The 17,559-nt window shown below is 39.6% G+C and overlaps 1 protein-coding gene across 1 annotated transcript in view; it reads left to right on the plus strand.

The window, feature by feature from the left end:
* Nucleotides 1–16,812, plus strand: part of MCM9 (minichromosome maintenance 9 homologous recombination repair factor) — a 50,364-nt gene extending 33,552 nt beyond the window's left edge. The window contains exons 8-13 of the mRNA XM_052781224.1: nucleotides 2,658–2,832; nucleotides 4,665–4,867; nucleotides 5,839–6,042; nucleotides 7,530–7,612; nucleotides 12,250–12,395; nucleotides 14,594–16,812. Of these exons, the coding sequence (XP_052637184.1) occupies nucleotides 2,658–2,832; nucleotides 4,665–4,867; nucleotides 5,839–6,042; nucleotides 7,530–7,612; nucleotides 12,250–12,395; nucleotides 14,594–16,154 (2,372 nt within the window). The 3' untranslated portion in view covers nucleotides 16,155–16,812. The remainder of the gene's footprint in view (nucleotides 1–2,657; nucleotides 2,833–4,664; nucleotides 4,868–5,838; nucleotides 6,043–7,529; nucleotides 7,613–12,249; nucleotides 12,396–14,593) is intronic.
* The last annotated feature ends 747 nt before the right edge of the window (nucleotides 16,813–17,559 follow it).

Here is a 17,559-nt window from a genome sequence, read left to right on the forward strand (position 1 = left end):
CTGCGAGTTGGGTGTACCCCTCACTACAAGAGGAGATTCTCTGTGGAAATAAATACACAGCCAGGCTCTAGCAATGTCTGCAGGTTGGCCCTGGAATGCAGTGCAGTTATGCACAACAGGAAGGCATGTAGGAGCCATCTTCCCACCTGCGTGGAAAGGCCAAGCCCTGCTGGAAGGAGCAGGGTGCTGTCAGATCTGCAGCGGGCGAGAGCGCAGCGCCGAGGCACGGAAGCCCTTAGCCTTCTGCAAATCTCCAAGCCCGTGCAAGGCTTGGAAAGTAGGTGACACTTTTGGTTTGTATTTTCGAAGCAACGTCGTCGTCTGATACTTGCCTGATGTGTTGCTCGCTCCACTTTTTAATAGCATTCTCCACATGTCTGACACAAAGCTAGAGGTTATTTTGCTTTTTTTATAATTCTGCCATATGATCGACTGCCCGAGTTGTTCAGTGCAGAGTCCAGGAAACCAGGAAAGATTGGACACAATGGAGGATATTCCTCACAACAAACTAAAGTACACGTTATGTTAACAGGAAACATATATTTCCAATAACTTTTTGCTGGCCATTTGGGAAAAAATGGCTGCTGTGGTGGGCTGACAGCGATAAGAAGGCCTCAGCAGCCTCTCCTACCTGAACCAAGGGAAGTTGAGGGGGGATTCTTGGGCACATTTTGCCGTAGCATTCCAGGAGATTTTAGGCTGGTAGCAGCTTGTCGTCTACTAGGATATTTTGAGCTGAACACTGGAGAGAAAAAGGAGGGCTAAAGACAGAGAAGAATCTGAGAAATAGGGAATAGAAGGTTTGAAGGGAGCTGCACTTACTTGATGAGTGGCTGTTTTCACAGTTGCACAGTTTCTGACCTGCCATGCTCCCGGTGTTGTATCATGTGTAGATTTACTGGGAACCTCCCCCCCCCGCCATTTCATCTTTGGGCATCTTTGGATTTTCGTTTTTGCTTAATGCTTAGAGGAACTCAAAATCTCATAAAGAAATTTAATTGCCTTAGTTTAAGATGAGAATTTGTCTCTGCTTCCTGGCACCAGGAGTTAAAAGACACTTAAAATAATAACTTTTTTTTTCCCAAACTTTGTTTTGTAGCTCCAAAATTTTTGTCTGTTTGTGATGGGTTGACCCTGGCCGGACGCCAGGTGCCCACCAAAGCCGTTCTATCACTCCCCCTCCTCAGCTGGACAGGGGAGAGAAAATATAACAAAGAGCTTGTGGGTCAAGATAAGGACAGGAGAGATCACTCACCAATTACCATCACAGGCAAAACAGACTCAGCTTGGGGAAAATTAACTCAATTTATTAAAAATCAACCAGAGTAGGGTAATGAGAATTAAAACCAAATCTCAGAACACCTTCCCTCCACCCCTCCCTTCTTCCCAGGCACAACTTCACTCCCGGATTCTCTACCAACCCCCCCCAGCGGCACAGGGGGACGGGGATGGGGTTTACGGTCAGTTCATCACATGTTATTTTCTGCCGCTTCATCCTCCTCAGGGGCAGGACTCATCACACTCTTCCCCTGCTCCAGCGTGGGGTCCCACTCATGGGAGACAGTCCTCCACAAACTTCTCCAACGTGGGTCCTTCCCACGGGCTGCAGTTCTTCACGAACTGCTCCAGCATGGGTCCCTTCCACGGTGTGCAGTCCTTCAGGAGCACACTGCTCCAGCGTGGGTCCCCCACGGGGTCACAAGTCCTGCCAGAAAACCTGCTCCGTGGGCTCCTCTCTCCACAGATCCGCAGGTCCTGCCAGGAGCCTGCTCCAGCACGGGGTTCCCACGGGGTCACAGCCTCCTTCGGGCATCCCCCTGCTCCGGCGTGGGGTCCTCCCCGGGCTGCAGGTGGAGATCTGCTCCACCGTGGACCTCCCTGGGCTGCAGGGGGACAGCCTGCCTCACCATGGTCTTCCCCACGGGCTGCAGGGGAATCTCTGCTCCGGCGCCTGGAGCATCTCCTCCCTCTCCTTCTTCACTGACCTTGATGTCTGCAGGGTTGTTTCTGTTACATGTTCTCACTCCTCTCTCCGGCTGCCGTTTTCATCTGTCTCAACTTTTTTCCTTCTTAAAAATGTTATCACAGAGGCGTTACCACTATCACTGATGGGCTCGGCCTTGGCCGGCAGCGGGTCCGTCTTAGAGCCAGCTAGCATTGGCTCTGTCGGACACAGGGGAAGCTTCCAGCAGCTTCTTACAGAAGCCACCCCTGTAACCCCCCCCCCGCTACCAAAACCTTGCCACACAAAGCCAATACACTGTTTTAGTAGTTGATGGGGAGGAGGAGCTGAATGGGTCCATTCCATAATTTTGCAATCTTTGCATTTGCCCTAATTTTCAGTTTAATATGGCAGATTTAGTCTTCTTACCCTAATCTCTTTTGTTCAATTAATAAAATGTCCCAAAACAAGTCACTATCAAACATGGGAAGCGTAACAGAATCTGCTCTGCGGATCCAGGCTAACCTGCCGAACGCTAGTGGGATTTCTTGCCCGTAGGTGTAAAGCGAGTCCCATGGCAGAAGTATGTGGTGGAGCTAACCTGCTGTTTTGCCTTCTGTCCTTGGCACAAGCCAGTGCACCAGGTCCCTTCTTTTCACTCACGTGCACTCCTGTGTTTTAAGAAAAAGACTGACTGAAGTAATTGATTCTTCAGGTTTGACAGTGACTGCTGTGAAGGACTTTGGGGAGTGGAACTTGGAAGCTGGAGCACTGGTGCTTGCAGATGGAGGCCTTTGTTGCATTGATGAGTTCAATAGTATTAAAGAACATGACAGAACCAGTATTCATGAAGCAATGGAGCAACAAACCATCAGTGTTGCAAAGGCAGGGTAAGTGGCATGTTAACATATGTGATAAAGCGATGTAAGATGTTCATCTTGTAGGTACAAGTTGGAGGGATGTTTGTCATGCTGATTAAATGTGTCTGTTTTCTTTGCTGTACTTAACAGTTTTGTTCTCAGCAGTACTCTTAAACTAAATGAGTCAGCTTTTCAAAGGACAGTGCACTGGACCAGAGGTTGCAAGCAATGTAGGCCAGGGCACATTCCTAAGAACGCTTGGTATTCTTTTTCTTGTCCTTTGCTGTGAGTGGTCATAATAATCATATGTGAAATGAGGAACTTCGTGAATTTTTTATTGGAACTCAGAAAGTGGGACTTCATTTCTCCAAAATCCAGTAATACTGCACGGTAACAAAAGAAGACCAAGAGATTTCCAGGCTGCTGAATTTTATATGTTGGGCATGGCATAAATATAAACTCCTGCTTACTTTAAGCTCCTTGCTTTCTTTTTCAAAGTAGTGTGTGTTCAAATCTGCTATTTCCCATCCCACCCCTTGCCACTTTGGTCTTTGAGCTCATATCTCATTCTGTCAGTCATACGCAGCTCTTGTCCAGGCCCAAATAATTTCCTGGCTGGTATTGCTGAAATCTCTACTGTTCAAAAGGCATCAGCCTTTCCACATTCCTCCTTGTCACCTTCAACACAGCTCTTGTTCCAATCGCATCTTCTTGGATTCTCTAACTGATCATGTCCTTTCTTTACTCTGAGCATCTCCACTGAAGCTCTCTTTACCCTCTTGGGCAGACAGCGGACAAGTAATGTCGCTTTCACCTGGGAGATTACTAGTCTCTGGCAGTAATGCAGCTGGGGACAAATATTTGGAATCAATGTGGTCCTATCTACTTAGTAAGATAGTGACATATTTTAGCCGGGTTCCTTGTTGCAGTTTGTTGCATTTGAGACCCCAAAGCACAGTTTACTAACTTGCACATATAGCCTCAGTTGCCCACTTTTAAGGACTACATATAATGAGGATTTTTTGAGTAGTAACTTGGCACAGATAGGTTACACACTTTGCTAATTTAAGGCCTTATTTTGGTGCATGGGACATAAGGATTTTTTCCCATCGGGCATAAGCTAATAGAAGATCTGTGGTCCTTCCTCTCAGTTACAGCAGAATTTTGGAGGGGAGGCAGCAGTTACTCAGGAGCTGACTAGAAATAGCTCAGTGACAAACCAAAGTTAGAATACTTCTGCTGCTGCCTTAACCAAAAAGATTACATTTGGACTGCTGGAATAAAAATAATCTCTCCCCACATGTGAAAACACATGCCAGGATAGCATGGTTAAGAGAGAAAAATGGCTATTTCCCTGGAGAAACATTTGATATGGCTGCCATCGTTGTTTGGTTGGATTCATATTCATAACATGTTTACACACAGGTATAAAACACGTTTATATTACATTTTATTTTGCGTTCTTAAAATGTGAATTAAGCTAAAATGTTACTTTCCGTCATAAAAAAAGTGTTTCTATACTGTATAAATCAGCAAAGTAATATTTATTTCTGAAAAGTTGTGTTGGTTTTCACCATTTAAGGACCTAGCTGTATATAGCTATTGGCATTACTCATGGCAGTATTGCTTAATTTTTTGGTATCCTGATCAGTGTCTTTCTGTCTAGTTGTTATTCCTGACTGAGAAATGCTGTGTATGTAATATGTATTAACACAATAATTGTGTATATTTTATAACTCCTCTGGTCTTTCAAGGTAAGATGTGCTTTTTATAACATAAAAATGTGATAATTTTTAACACTTTGGAATCATTTCCTCTGCCCAATTTAATTCAACCATTATGTTCACCATACTTTTCTCTAGCTTGGTGTGCAAGCTTAATACAAGGACAACTATCCTGGCAGCAACAAACCCAAAAGGCCATTATGACCCTAATGAGTCTGTCTCTGTCAACATAGCCCTTGGCAGTCCGCTGTTGAGCAGATTTGACCTGGTCTTAGTATTGTTAGATACAAAGAATGAGGAATGGGACCGCATCATTTCATCCTTCATCTTGCAAAATAAAGGTAAGAGTAGTCTTTTTAAATTATCAGGTGGGGTTTTTTGGTTGGTTGGTTTTGTTTTTTTTTAATTTCCTCACCTTTCAGTTTAGTTTGTTATTCTTGAGTCTTTCATGTTAATCAGTGTTAACATTTTTGCTATGGTAGTTTCCTGCAGTATGGTTGTTTTTCAAGCAGGAGTAAGATTGAGATCACTAATTAATTAACAGGGGTGAGCTGAGAACACTATACTTTTACTATATTAACATTTACAAGAGATTTTAGCCCAGACTGCTCAGTAAGTGGATAGTTTCCATCTTGTGCCTTCACATTGCTTGATATGCAGATCCTACACACAATTGTACATGCTGTTAATGGGAAACTTAATTCAGACGGAACAAATCTGAGCTGTATGTGCGGCAGGGCTCAAAGAATGAACAACGATGTTCCCTATGTGGAGCTCTGTGCCCTAGAATTTGATTTTAACCAGCCCCTTCTCCATCCACTTCAGGAACGTGGCTTTGGATCCCCATTAGGGAAGAAGTGGTTAGAGGAAACTTCTTCAGCTAGCTTCCTTCCCTTCTCAAAATATGGCCCTGCAAAAATTGTTCAGAATATGACAGGTAGCTTTTGGCTCCTACAAAGTAGGTAAAACAGCCAGAGGAGGTACATACATTCATGTAGCATTTTACATTTTAAGGAACATTAGAGCACTGGGTATTGACTGTACCATCTGGTGGGCAGTGAGTCTGACAGCAGTTCTGTTGAAATTACTGGAGGCTTCACTGTGGATTTTGGTAGGGGAGGGAATGGATGGTGTGTAAAATTCCACACTGGAATTTGACCAAGTCCTTGAGGACTAGTGTACAGACAACCCAGTATACCCCAAAAATAGAGTAATGAGTCTTTTATAGTCACTGGTCTATTTAACAGGACTTCTTAGGAAAAAGCTTGATGTCTCTTGTTATAGAATTACTGACAAGGCAGTTGTAACACAGGTTGCCCAAGCAAATCAGAAAAGCTCTGGAGCATGGAAAAGATGAAAACCTACTTCTGCGTTATAAAAAGTATACAGCCAAAATTGTCTGATGAGAGCAACCAGATCCTTGTACGCTACTATCAAATGCAGCGTCAGAGTGACTGCAGAAATGCTGCCCGAACCACCATTCGCTTATTAGAGAGTTTGATACGCCTTGCAGAAGGTAAGGCCGTGGCAATTTTATTTTTAGGCTAACAATTAACCTTCTAAAATGAATAGATCAGGAGCATAATTATAGCCAGTAAGCAGAGTAGCAGCTTTTCCATAGGGGTAGGGATAGGTGATTCTTGTATTGTATTCTTTCTAATCTAAAGAGACTTGGGGTTGGAGATACTCAATGTGGGAAAAGATGTTACATTTAGATTATCAGTTTTAATTTTGCTGTTCTCACACCCATAATAAAAACTAAAACCACTGGAAGAAATCACATTCGAGAGAAAAATCTCAGAAGTTATGCGTCTTTATGACAAGCAATCTCAGGATTTACTTTACTTCATTTGAGTCCTGGGTTGCCATCCTACTCAGCCTGAGGAAAGGTGTCAAGTATTTGCTTCTATCCTAATATCAATATAACATCAAAACCCACATTTTTGTTTCCTTAAGTATTAATAATCGAGTCTGTATTTTGCAATATGACTTCAACATTTCCAACTCTGAGTTCAAGTCATATTTCATTTATAAGAACAAAACCAGAGGAAGCAGTAGGTCTCCGTCTTAACATGATTTTGTTTTAGAAAATGGCATATCAAATATTTTCAGGATGAATTTAAAAGAATGTACTGTATTTTTGTGTAACAATCATAAATGGTCTTTATGCTGTTATATGCCAGTCAGCAGTGTAGTGCTTCCTGCATCAGACGTTTATATTTTGTTCTCCGTTTTGGGGGAAAAATTACTTAAGTGAAAGACGTTGCTGCCTTCTAGGGATTCACATGTTATTTTCACATTCAGTGTTTCTTCCATTCTTACACGTTCACCTGATTGGGGCTTTTAGTAGCATTTTGTTCTTTTGAAGTATTATATAGATGGTATTAATTAACCTGCCTTTCTCACTGAATAAGAACTGTGTGTGTTTCCACCACCAATTAGGAAGAGAGCTTCACGTGGTAAATTATTTGCATTATATCATCTTACAAAAATCAGTTTTGTTTTGCTGACTTAAGAAAGGGAAGGAAGAAAAAATAAAGGTATTGTAGAGAAAAGCATTTTGAATAATACTAAATTTGTGACACAGACCAGTTAGAGGAAATAAAATCTTTTCTGACCTGTGATAAAAATTAGACTTAATTTTTTACTTTATGGTGATGATATGTACCTATATAGATAGGGATGTTTCATATCACACTCTATGCTGTGATATCCAGCACTTTACATTATTTTAACTAGCATTTTGAGCAACTTTATTCGAACTGTCACTGTAACTGTAATCCAGAAGTCCCATTACTTTCTTTACTAGTAAAACTAAGCCTTCCAATTCCTGTTGAAATTGACATTAAAATCAAAAGGATTATATTCATGTTTAAATTAGGCCCATACACAAGTGTTTGAAGAGCTGAAGAAATTTGAAGAAATATCCTGTCCCTTCTAGTACAAAAAATTGCTTTTTCACTTTGGTAACACTTACTTTCAACACCCATTTTTTTTTGATAGCTCATGCCCGGTTGATGTTTAGGGATACTGTGACTTTGGAAGATGCTGTAACTGTGGTATCGGTGATGGAATCTTCTATGCAGGTAAGGTTTCTTGCAGACATTGCCATTGCTGCAGTACCACATTGAAGGGATTCACTTTATCATGTAGATATATGCCAGCTCTCTTCATTTCTTTGGAGAGGGTTTCAGGGACTCAGGGAAAGTAGGTCATCAGAGACCTTGACAAGTCATTTTTAGTCCCACCTTGATTATTAAAATCCTTAAACAGAGATTATACTGAAAAATCTGGATTGGTGATAAAGGCCTGGTACCTTTTTTTAATAGACTTTGAAGTCTAAGTGAAGTTTTGGCATACTATTGACTTTTGGTAATCTACATTTTAAAGACCTTTTGAGCCAGAAATTGTGTCTATATTGCTGTGTTTAATAGCCTCTGATGTTTTTTTCTTCCATGATGTTGTCTTTTCACTTGTTAACTAGGTATGAAAGAACCAAATTATTTTTTTGGAGCAAGTTTCGAACAGTTGCCAAGACCTACGCTTTATTTTGCCGTTAGATCATTTTAAAATACATTGGTGGTGATACTAAAACTCAGGACTTTTGGAAGACTAATTTTACTCTGAGAAACCTTAAAAGTCCAAAACTTGGGCTGCACTGAAAATTGTGCATTCCAATTATCGCGTGGATTTGTGTAATGTTTCTATGTAAAAAGGCATTGAAAAAAGGTGGGAGGCTAGATTTTAGTTTACTGTAACATAATTAGGATGTTGGATGTAAAGAAAAAGCAATGCATTTAGAATTAGTAAAAGGAATGTGAATCTGATAGAGGCTTTTTTAAATGGAAATGTGGAAAATAATATAGACACTATTACTTCAGATGATAGAATATTTTTAAGGGAAATAAATCTTCATGCTTTGGAGTAGAAAAAAAATTACCATAAGCAGATTATCCAAAGTTTTATGCATGGGGGTTTTTAGCACATCTGAAATACTTGGTTTTGGCTCTGTCAGAGATGGTGTACTCCACTGCACAGATGACTGGTCTGATCCAAAATGGCATTTCCTATGTTTCTGTATAGGTTGATATGAATATATTCAAATTTAAACAATTTTATATAGCACCCGTTAGCTCAATGGACCTTAAAGACCTTTGCAGGAGTAGATATGCTCCTTTTTTGATGATAAAGCTCTTCAGGATAGATGCACAAAGTCACATATGGCAGGTAGGCACTTGTGATCTCCCTTGTTCTTTCAATGAGGGTTGAAAGGCTACTTGCAGTTTGTGCCACAGATAGTCTACTGCAGTGTTGCAAATGAAATTTGTCTCAAAAATACTACAAGGCCTGACCTTATTAAGTAGCAAAAGATTATTTCGCTGTCTGCTGCAATTCATCTTACACTGTTTTGAAAAGCTCAGCTTTTCAATGACAGCACTAAGTTAAAATATGAAGCTGTACTAATATATCCAGTTGAAACAGCAGAAGATATCACATAAGTGTTCATTAACTGTAATTAAACCTGTAATTAACTAGATGGGAATTTGATGGGACAGTGGTTTCAAAGCAATATGGTTTTGGATGTAGGAAATCTGAAATACTCAATTTTTTTTCATAACAGATCAAAAAGTGGAATTTATGTATATAATGATAATGAATGTGTATTGTCATCTGTGTATCTCTCTACCTCATCAGCATGAATAAACGTAAAAGAATTGTTTTAACCGTGGGTCACTTTTTCATATTTATGCAGCCCTGCCCTCAAGGGCTGCAGTTTGCACAACAAGGATCTATCTAATAAGTCAGTGAGAAATTTGCCTGAATTATGACTGCAGATTACCTGGGAGTAGTTGGTATGCTCATCGTACTTGCTCCACTCTTCACTTCTTATAAGCAAGTAGGCAAATGTTTTCATTTTTGCTAGGAATCTGCAAATTTAAGATCTGCTATTTAAGGCCAAATTTTACTTTCCCCTGGGAAAGTATAAATGAATCACTGAAACAGTTTCTTTTTGAAGTGATTTATTTGTTTTATTAAAAAAAATAGAAGTAACATGCAAAAGCTTGTTTTCAGAAGTCGATTCCTTCTCTAGAAAAAAAATAACTTTATGTGTAGATAAATCCTGTGTTTCCTGCCTAATTGTCAGTCCGTAGAGTGAGGTAGTAAATGGGGAGGTACCGGTGTCATTCTTGAAGGACTAGCTGCCACCTTTCAGCTCAGCAAACTCTGTCTTCAACACTGTCTTTGCAACTTCTACAAAAGCTCATATTCTTGCCAGTATAAAGTCAAAGTTCATAGTTCTCAGGCCAGTGTTCAGATATTTCTTGTGAGCCCTCTTGGGAAGGAGGACTATCGCATTTTCATCACCAGCCTAGTTCATTGGGGTTTTTTGTTTGTTCTGTCCTCTAATTCACCCTTATTTTTCTCTTTCCTACTTTGTGAGCATATTCTAATCTCCCCCTGGCTTGATCTTTTCTTTGCCTTTTTTCCTCTTTGTTAACATTGTCTCCCCCCTTCTCTTGGTCATGTTTTCATCCTTCTTTTATTCACTTTCCAATCCCTCTCCTTTTACTCCCTTTTTACATTTTGTCTTCCCATCCTTAGGCACTTTTACACCCTTCCTTTCTGCTAACTTTCCCTGTAATACTTTCTTTTTTCTCTCTCTGTTCTAGATCCTCTGCCCTCACTTCCACTGTGTGTGGATTTGTCATATGTCTACCTTCCTCTACTCAAAATGATATCTTAAGAGTCTCAGAGGGGCAGGTATCTCAGAGGCATAAGCACCAGCACAGGAATGAAACTTCACACATATCTTAAATTCAGTCTCATCTCACTTAGAATTTCTCACACACACACACAAAATAACATTTAAAAGAAGCTTGTTGTGGTGGCCAAGTAAAGCACTGAAAAGTCAGTGAGGGCAAGACATAATTGTACCTCTTGGGCATATATCTTAAGATACATAATCATGTATTCCTTTTTTTAACATCAGATCCTTAGGTCACAGGTTGACAGTACTCAAGGCAAAAGCAACTATCCTTTGTCAGTGTTTTGATCAATGTTTTGTTTATTACCTACTGTTCTAAAGGTAGAATTCTTAATTTCTTCATGTGTTTTTTTGTGGAATTCATCTGTGATGTATTTGAGTATTTCAGAAATACCAATTCACTTATTTTCACGCAGTCCTTGTGAAGTGATGGGGTGGTGCTACTCCTGTTCTATGATCTGGAGCTGACTTATGCACGATCCAGAAGAAATTGTCCACTGGAGCATACCCCGTGAGAGATGGTTAGGGCCCCAGTTGCAGAGTAGTAGCACTTTGAGTGTTTGAGCACATTCCCTGTTGACTGCAGTTTCCTTCTGTGCACACACCACATCAGGATCCCAGTTACAGATTTATCGCCTTTCAAAACCTTTGCTTAACTGGCTCATTCTGAATGACAAGAACTAGAACTTAGCATCAGAGATAGAATCCAGTTTTCCTTGGCTGTTTTAACTGTCCTGACCAAGAAATTGGACTTTCCTTTCTACAGTCCCTGCCTCGTTAACTGTGAACCTTCCAGTCCTTGAAACAAATACGGCAGAGAGGTTCTGCAACAAGCTTTTCCATTACTACAGACTAATGCTTCTATGTGGAACAGATCTATCATGTTCCTGAAGTGATATGCAAAAAAACCCAACAAGTGATAACTTCAGTGGGATGCATTAATGGTTGCATGGACAGCCTTAGTTTCAGCACTGTGTAGTTTTAGACGGCTTTAATTAGCCACCAGAATGACGTTTTTTCAATGTAAATTTTTTTTAATACAAAATTTCAAAAATTTAAAATGGAAGAACCAGAAATTGCCACAAATTAAAAATGTGTGGTCCATGTGATGCCATATGTAGCAATTTCTGGTTCTAGAGACTCCGTTGACTTTTGCTATTACTCTCATGGCACTTGATACGCATCTTGTTCATTAGTTGTACTGAGCTTTATAGGTTAGACAGGAGTGGTAAATTCTAGCTAATCTGTGGCAAAACAGAGAGTTTGTGGTGTGGTTTTTTTTTTCTAAAGAGCAATTAACTACAGAGCTATTCTAGATTATTTGTTGTGGAACAAATCACTGTGCAGATGCTCTGTTCGAAATAAAAACTGCTTCATTTTCACAAGACACAGCAAAATTATTCCAGATTAAAATCACTTGCTCTCTGGAATTATTCCCAAATAGTTAGTTACTCTTAAAGAGCTATTCAGAAATATTTTTGCTGGTCAATTTACCCTGTGTTGACAAGCCTTAATACCCAGGTCTTTCCATTTAAATAACTAGGCAAAGCTAATGAAAACTTTTAGCGGTCAGAACTTCCTCAGTTATAAAAGTGCTCACATGAGCAGAATTTTTACAAGGTATTTGGAAAACTTCTTTAATGCTAATTTCCATTTTTAGTTATTAAGTTCTCAAGCCTTGGGTGGACTTTCCATTTTTTGTAGAAATAAAAATAAACCAGTACAAGTAAACTGCAGGCTTGATCTTATAATTGCTTTATGTGTATGAGCAGCTTTGCCTGTGTGAGCAGACCTAATAAGATTTGTGTGAATACAGTTACTCAGTAAATATTTGCTACCTTAAGCTTTAAAATATCTAAGGGAGAATTTTGTATAAAATGGTCTCTGCTGTTTAAATTTGGTGCTGAATAATAAAGATGGATTCCTATTTTTTTCTCTCTCTCTTTGGTGACATAGGGGGGTGCACTTCTCGGAGGCATCAATGCCTTACACACCTCATTTCCAGAAAATCCAATGGCGCAGTACCGAACACAGTGTGAACTCATATTGGAGCGACTGGGGCTGCAAGATCTTCTACAGAAAGAGCTACAAAGACTTGACAGGTTATAATATGCAAAGTAACAAAATAATTCAATAGCAAAAAAGAATTGTTTGACAATAATATCTGCAGAAGGTCTAAAAATAGCATCTGACATTGGGAAGGGACTTGTTCTTTAGAGGACATGGATAAGCAGGGAGATTGTTTTAAAGTAGCACTCTGAGATCATCACAAGATCATTTCTCCCTCTGGGTCATGGAATTTACAAAGAATGTGAGAACACTTTAATCAGTTCCCAACTCATATCTCAATTCTATGCTCAGATAAGTTTCAGCGGAGCTTCTTAGGGTCAAAATGCCAGATTTTGTAGCTGAGCAAATAATTTTATATAACCTTTTGTTACTTGCTTCGTAAAATACAGCAGATCTGCTTCGTATTTTTTAAGCCTAATTTTGTGTTGGGCTGTCAGGATCCTTCCCTTTCTGTTAATGGAGAATATAAGCCTGAATCAAAGTTCTGTTCTTTTGGGTGATTTTTCTTTTTTACACACTGGAATTTTCACTGTCTCTTCTCTAGTTTTCAGCTCACTGCAATAATCTCTAGAAAGTCTGTTTGCTGGTATTAATAGAAAACTTTTCATGTACTGAGGCTGAGAAGAAAACACTAGGATTGGAAGGAAACAAAATAACAAAAAAATAACATTTGTTTCCTGAAATGAGATTAGGCTCTAAAGAAACTCATACTTTCTTATTGTTAAAGGAAGACAAAAGATTAATGTTATTGAAGCTAATGGAAAACAGCTGGGAAGATACACTTTTTCCTTTAAATATTTTTCAGACTTATTTTGTAACTCATAGTAAGGACATCTTAAATAACTACAGAGGCAATAAAAGCAAGTGAAAGTGGGGTATCTCCAACAGGCAGACAAAAGCTAGTTTTAAAACAGAGATGTTCATAAGGGATCATAGAAATGTAGGATGGGATGGGAGATCAAATACAAAGACAGGATCAGGTCTGTGTTTGACCTTCCTGGCAGGGGCTTGTGTTATCTGCTATAAAGGCTTTCTAATGAAGAGGATTTTCCATTGCCATTGGGTAGTCTGTTCCATTATTGCTCCATCCTAATGCTCATAAACGTTTTCCCAATATCCCACTGAATCCCCTGTGCTGCAAATTAAGCTGATTTCTTCTTCCCCCTCTTAAGCAGCTTAGAGAATACTAAATGAATGTCCTCTTTAAAACAACCTATTCTGTATTAGACTTGTCCCATGCATTCCTCTAAACTATATTTCAATAAAACAAGCATGTATCTTTCAGCCCTTCTTGATGAGTCAGATAATTTCTGCTACTTCCCATCAAAATTTTAAGAATAAGCATATTCGTAAATAATGATAATGATGATTCTAAAACATACATGTCAATATAGTGTTTTCTCTCTCATATAGCAGAGGAACTCTTTATAATGCATAGGAATCGTTTCACTTACAGTAATGCAGTCACTTTGGGGACAGAATGTAGCTGTTCTTCATTCATGGTTAGAATCACTATTTAGCAAAAAGTAGAATGCTGTCTCCCTTGGAAATTATATGTTTAGGTACAATAGACAGAATATCAGCTGTACTGAGATTGAAGGGAACCCTCATTCTAGCACCTCTGTTGTTTTGAAGGGCCCTGAGAATATTAATAGCCACAGGCAGTGTAATTAAGTTTTATAGGTGATCTGAGAAGGTTTCACTCTATCATGTGAAGTTTTTGACATGTTGAGTCCATAGTGATTGTGAGAGAAAACCACCAGCAACCACTATTCCGAGTAATACTTAGATTTTCCATTCTGATAACTTGTTTGAGGCTTTGCCTTGGTCAGGATGAAATCTAATGAGGTTCCTGTTCTAGAAGATATACTTACAGAATATGTAATGCCTAAGGGACTCTAGCAATGGGTGTAAGTAATGCAAAGCTGTTTGGGGGGGGTTTCTGTTTGGTTTCCCAAGGAAATTAAGTTTAGGCAGTTGCTTTCTCTGTCCATCTGCCTATCTTCTACTGGGGACACTAAATTCTTCCACTTACTGTGGAAGCTGCTGAAAGATCACTGACTGCACCACCAGCTCTCGGAGCTATATGTGAAACTTAATAATGCACTTTTGTGACCTACATTATTTGTAGCTTTTCACCATTCATACATATTAAGCATCACTAATGCAATAAAGAAAGAAAAAAAAAGAAAAATAAATTACTATTGCCTATTTTTTTTTCATTCCATAGATTACAAAAGGAAAATTCATGCCAGCTGCAGCCTGAAGAGACAAGTTTCAGTACTACTACAAGATGCTTGAACAAGGATACATTTGGGCAGTCAAAGCAAATGTCTCAGTCAGAACCTTCAAATCCACAAGAGAATAACTCCAGTCCACAGCCTTCTTTGCCTGAAAGCATCTGTGAAGAGGATATACATCTAGAACCCTTGTGCAACCCAGCACATGGTAATAACAAAAATACAAAACACTTGATGAAACATAGTAAGAGAGGTGATGATGGCAGCCTGGCATGGTTTGACAGCCTGGAAGAGAGCAACACTGAGGCTGAAGAAACTTTTCAGAAGAAGTCTCCAGTGCCCAAGATATCTCCAAATAACTTGGCTTCAAAAACCCTGTGTAAAACATCCTGTTCTGAAGAAAGAAGTGCTTCAATACCAAGGAAGGGAAATGGAATGAGAGAGTCACTAACAACTGTGAATCTACATGATTCTTTGGAACAGGACAAAGTTTCCAAGATAAGCAGGAAAAGGCCTGAAGAAGACAACTGTTTTTCTTCAGAAGCAAATATTCAAGATCCGGCATCACCAAGTGCTAGTGTGCAGGATTCAGTTATTACGCAACGGGTGTCTAAAAGCTGGCAGAGACTGCACACAAAGAAATCACGTGGATTCTTTACAAGTACACAGGACCCCGAGGCAAAGGCCCTTCCTTCAGTATTGCCTGCGTCTGGCCTGTCAGATCTTTCAAGTGATGCAGATTCTGTGCTAGGGGAGGAAAAGAAAAGCGTATCTGTAGCAGCAAAAACTGCAACAATTTCCATGAGAAAACAAAGTAAAGGTCAAGTCGTGAAGGAAACAAAGGTAGTAAGTTCCCATGAGCCAGAAATCCTTGACGGTGAAAGTCCTCCAGCAGCTAAACTAGCTAAATTCTCTTTCAGACCAAGGACAAAACTTGATCATTCTACAGAGAAGAAAAATGAAGAATTTTCTCTTTTTCAGAGTGAGACTATTTTTAAGCCTGGAGAGCAGCTCCAGGGAGAGCAGCTACCAGAAGAATGCTGCCCCCCTGAGAAATGCAAGATGACATTGACTCGCTTAGGAAAAAACAGTTTGGAAAAACGATCAGTTGATAATAAAGGGAGAGAAGAGCAACAGAGTCAGGCCTTGGGGAAAAAGATTAGAGGAAGTGCAACAATACGCTCTGACGTCAGTTTTGATGCTGTGTCATCTCCGCCCACTGAAAAGAAAAGGGAGGGAGAGGAGAAGCTTGGTGGCCCAAGCACAGGGAAGGTGCGCTCCACCACATTAGCCAAACCGTCGACATTCTCCTTTGCATCACGTCCTGAGTCAAAATTGGAAACCATTAAGATTGACACTAACAAGGAAAGCCATAGCCCATTGCTGAAGGTGCATGTGAGCAATCCTAGCAGAAGGAAGAGTTTTGCATTGGGAAATGCTAGTAAAGCCAGTGCCGTCACACAGAAATCTCTCTTCTCGATAGCAGAGCTAGATGATGCTACATTAGATTTTGATTGGGATGAAGAGGTTAGGAAAAATCCAAGCACATAACACATATATCCTCCAAATTACTTAACATGCGGTTCTGAATCTCCATCCTTCTGTCAATTGTATCTGTAGTTTACAAAGCATTTAAAACCAATCATCCTGGACCTCTGTTGATACCAATGAACATACTTTCTTTAAGGGCAGTATACTTTACATAAGCTAAGGACTGCATATACTGCAGGCCTGTTGTGGTGTTTAGTTTTCTAAACTCTTCCCAAGACTGCTTATATCAGTTGACTGTTCTGATTGACCTGATGTAACCTGAAGACTTGTATGGTTATGTTCATGTATCCAGAGTATAGTGAATCTTGCAGAAGAGCAGATTTAATTGACTATTACCCTTTATTTCATGTAATGGTTAGAACTATATGTGATTCAGATTGTCCTTCCAAATGACTGTGCCACTTTAGAAAAATGATGATGCTAAAACTATGTCATTATATTTTGTTCATCCTTATATGCTGTTTGTCTCAGCGTAGTTAGCAATATTGTGATTTATCATCATGCTATAGTAAGTATTTCTGTATTATCAGTATCATGGCAATTTTGCTGCATCTCTGGTTACTGTGCTCCTTGTCACACTGCTGATGTTGAAGACATGGATCGAGAGCTTTTTGTTTCTCTTTTTTTAATTTCCATTTTAAATACACTGGTTCAGGTATCTGTGTCTGTATTCTGGGTCATTTTATCAAAACCCAACTCTGTAATAAACAAGACAGTTCTCCACCGCAGAGAGAACAAATTTCAGGTGATTGAATGGGAGTCCTCAGTAACCAGGGTAACTTTAATGCAGGCATTAAGCCCTGGCATATAGGCTACACTTCAAACCTAGCAGCATGGTGAAGAGCTATCCTACTGTAGCTTGGTTCTGACTCAGATAATGTTTACTTGACTATTTTAATTGTGATTAGAGTTTTTCTGCATCTGATGTGCGGTTCATCTTCTGTAGCATGCTGCATCCTATGTCATTCATTTGTCTAATGGGAAATTAATCTACTAATGCATTACATGTTTACAGAGAAAGGTAAGCCTTCAATTTCTTTCAGTCATTTGCCTGGTATGTTTCTTTTGTATTTAAATTCTCCACAGAATATTCTTGTTATTACCTGCAAGGTAAACAGAGAATGGAGTGGTTGCTTACAGCACAGTAAATCCTTTGAGAGGCTTGCTAGCACAAAGAAGATCTGATTCTCTCTTGATTTGCTTAAATTTAGAAGTAGCTCCCTTGAAACCAGGTGAGTTAAAATACTGCAAAATTTCAGAGAATGAGGGAGTGTGAGGCCCAAGTACTTCGGTGTGATACAGTGAAATCATGAGAACAGTAACTGTAGTAGTTGGCTTACTGTTAAGAGTTTGGGAAAATGACAGAAACATTACTGTCCAGACTGATTGTGTGGTAGTTCCTCCA

This window comes from Harpia harpyja, chromosome 3 (assembly GCF_026419915.1).
Source record: "Harpia harpyja isolate bHarHar1 chromosome 3, bHarHar1 primary haplotype, whole genome shotgun sequence".
NCBI lineage: Eukaryota > Metazoa > Chordata > Aves > Accipitriformes > Accipitridae > Harpia > Harpia harpyja.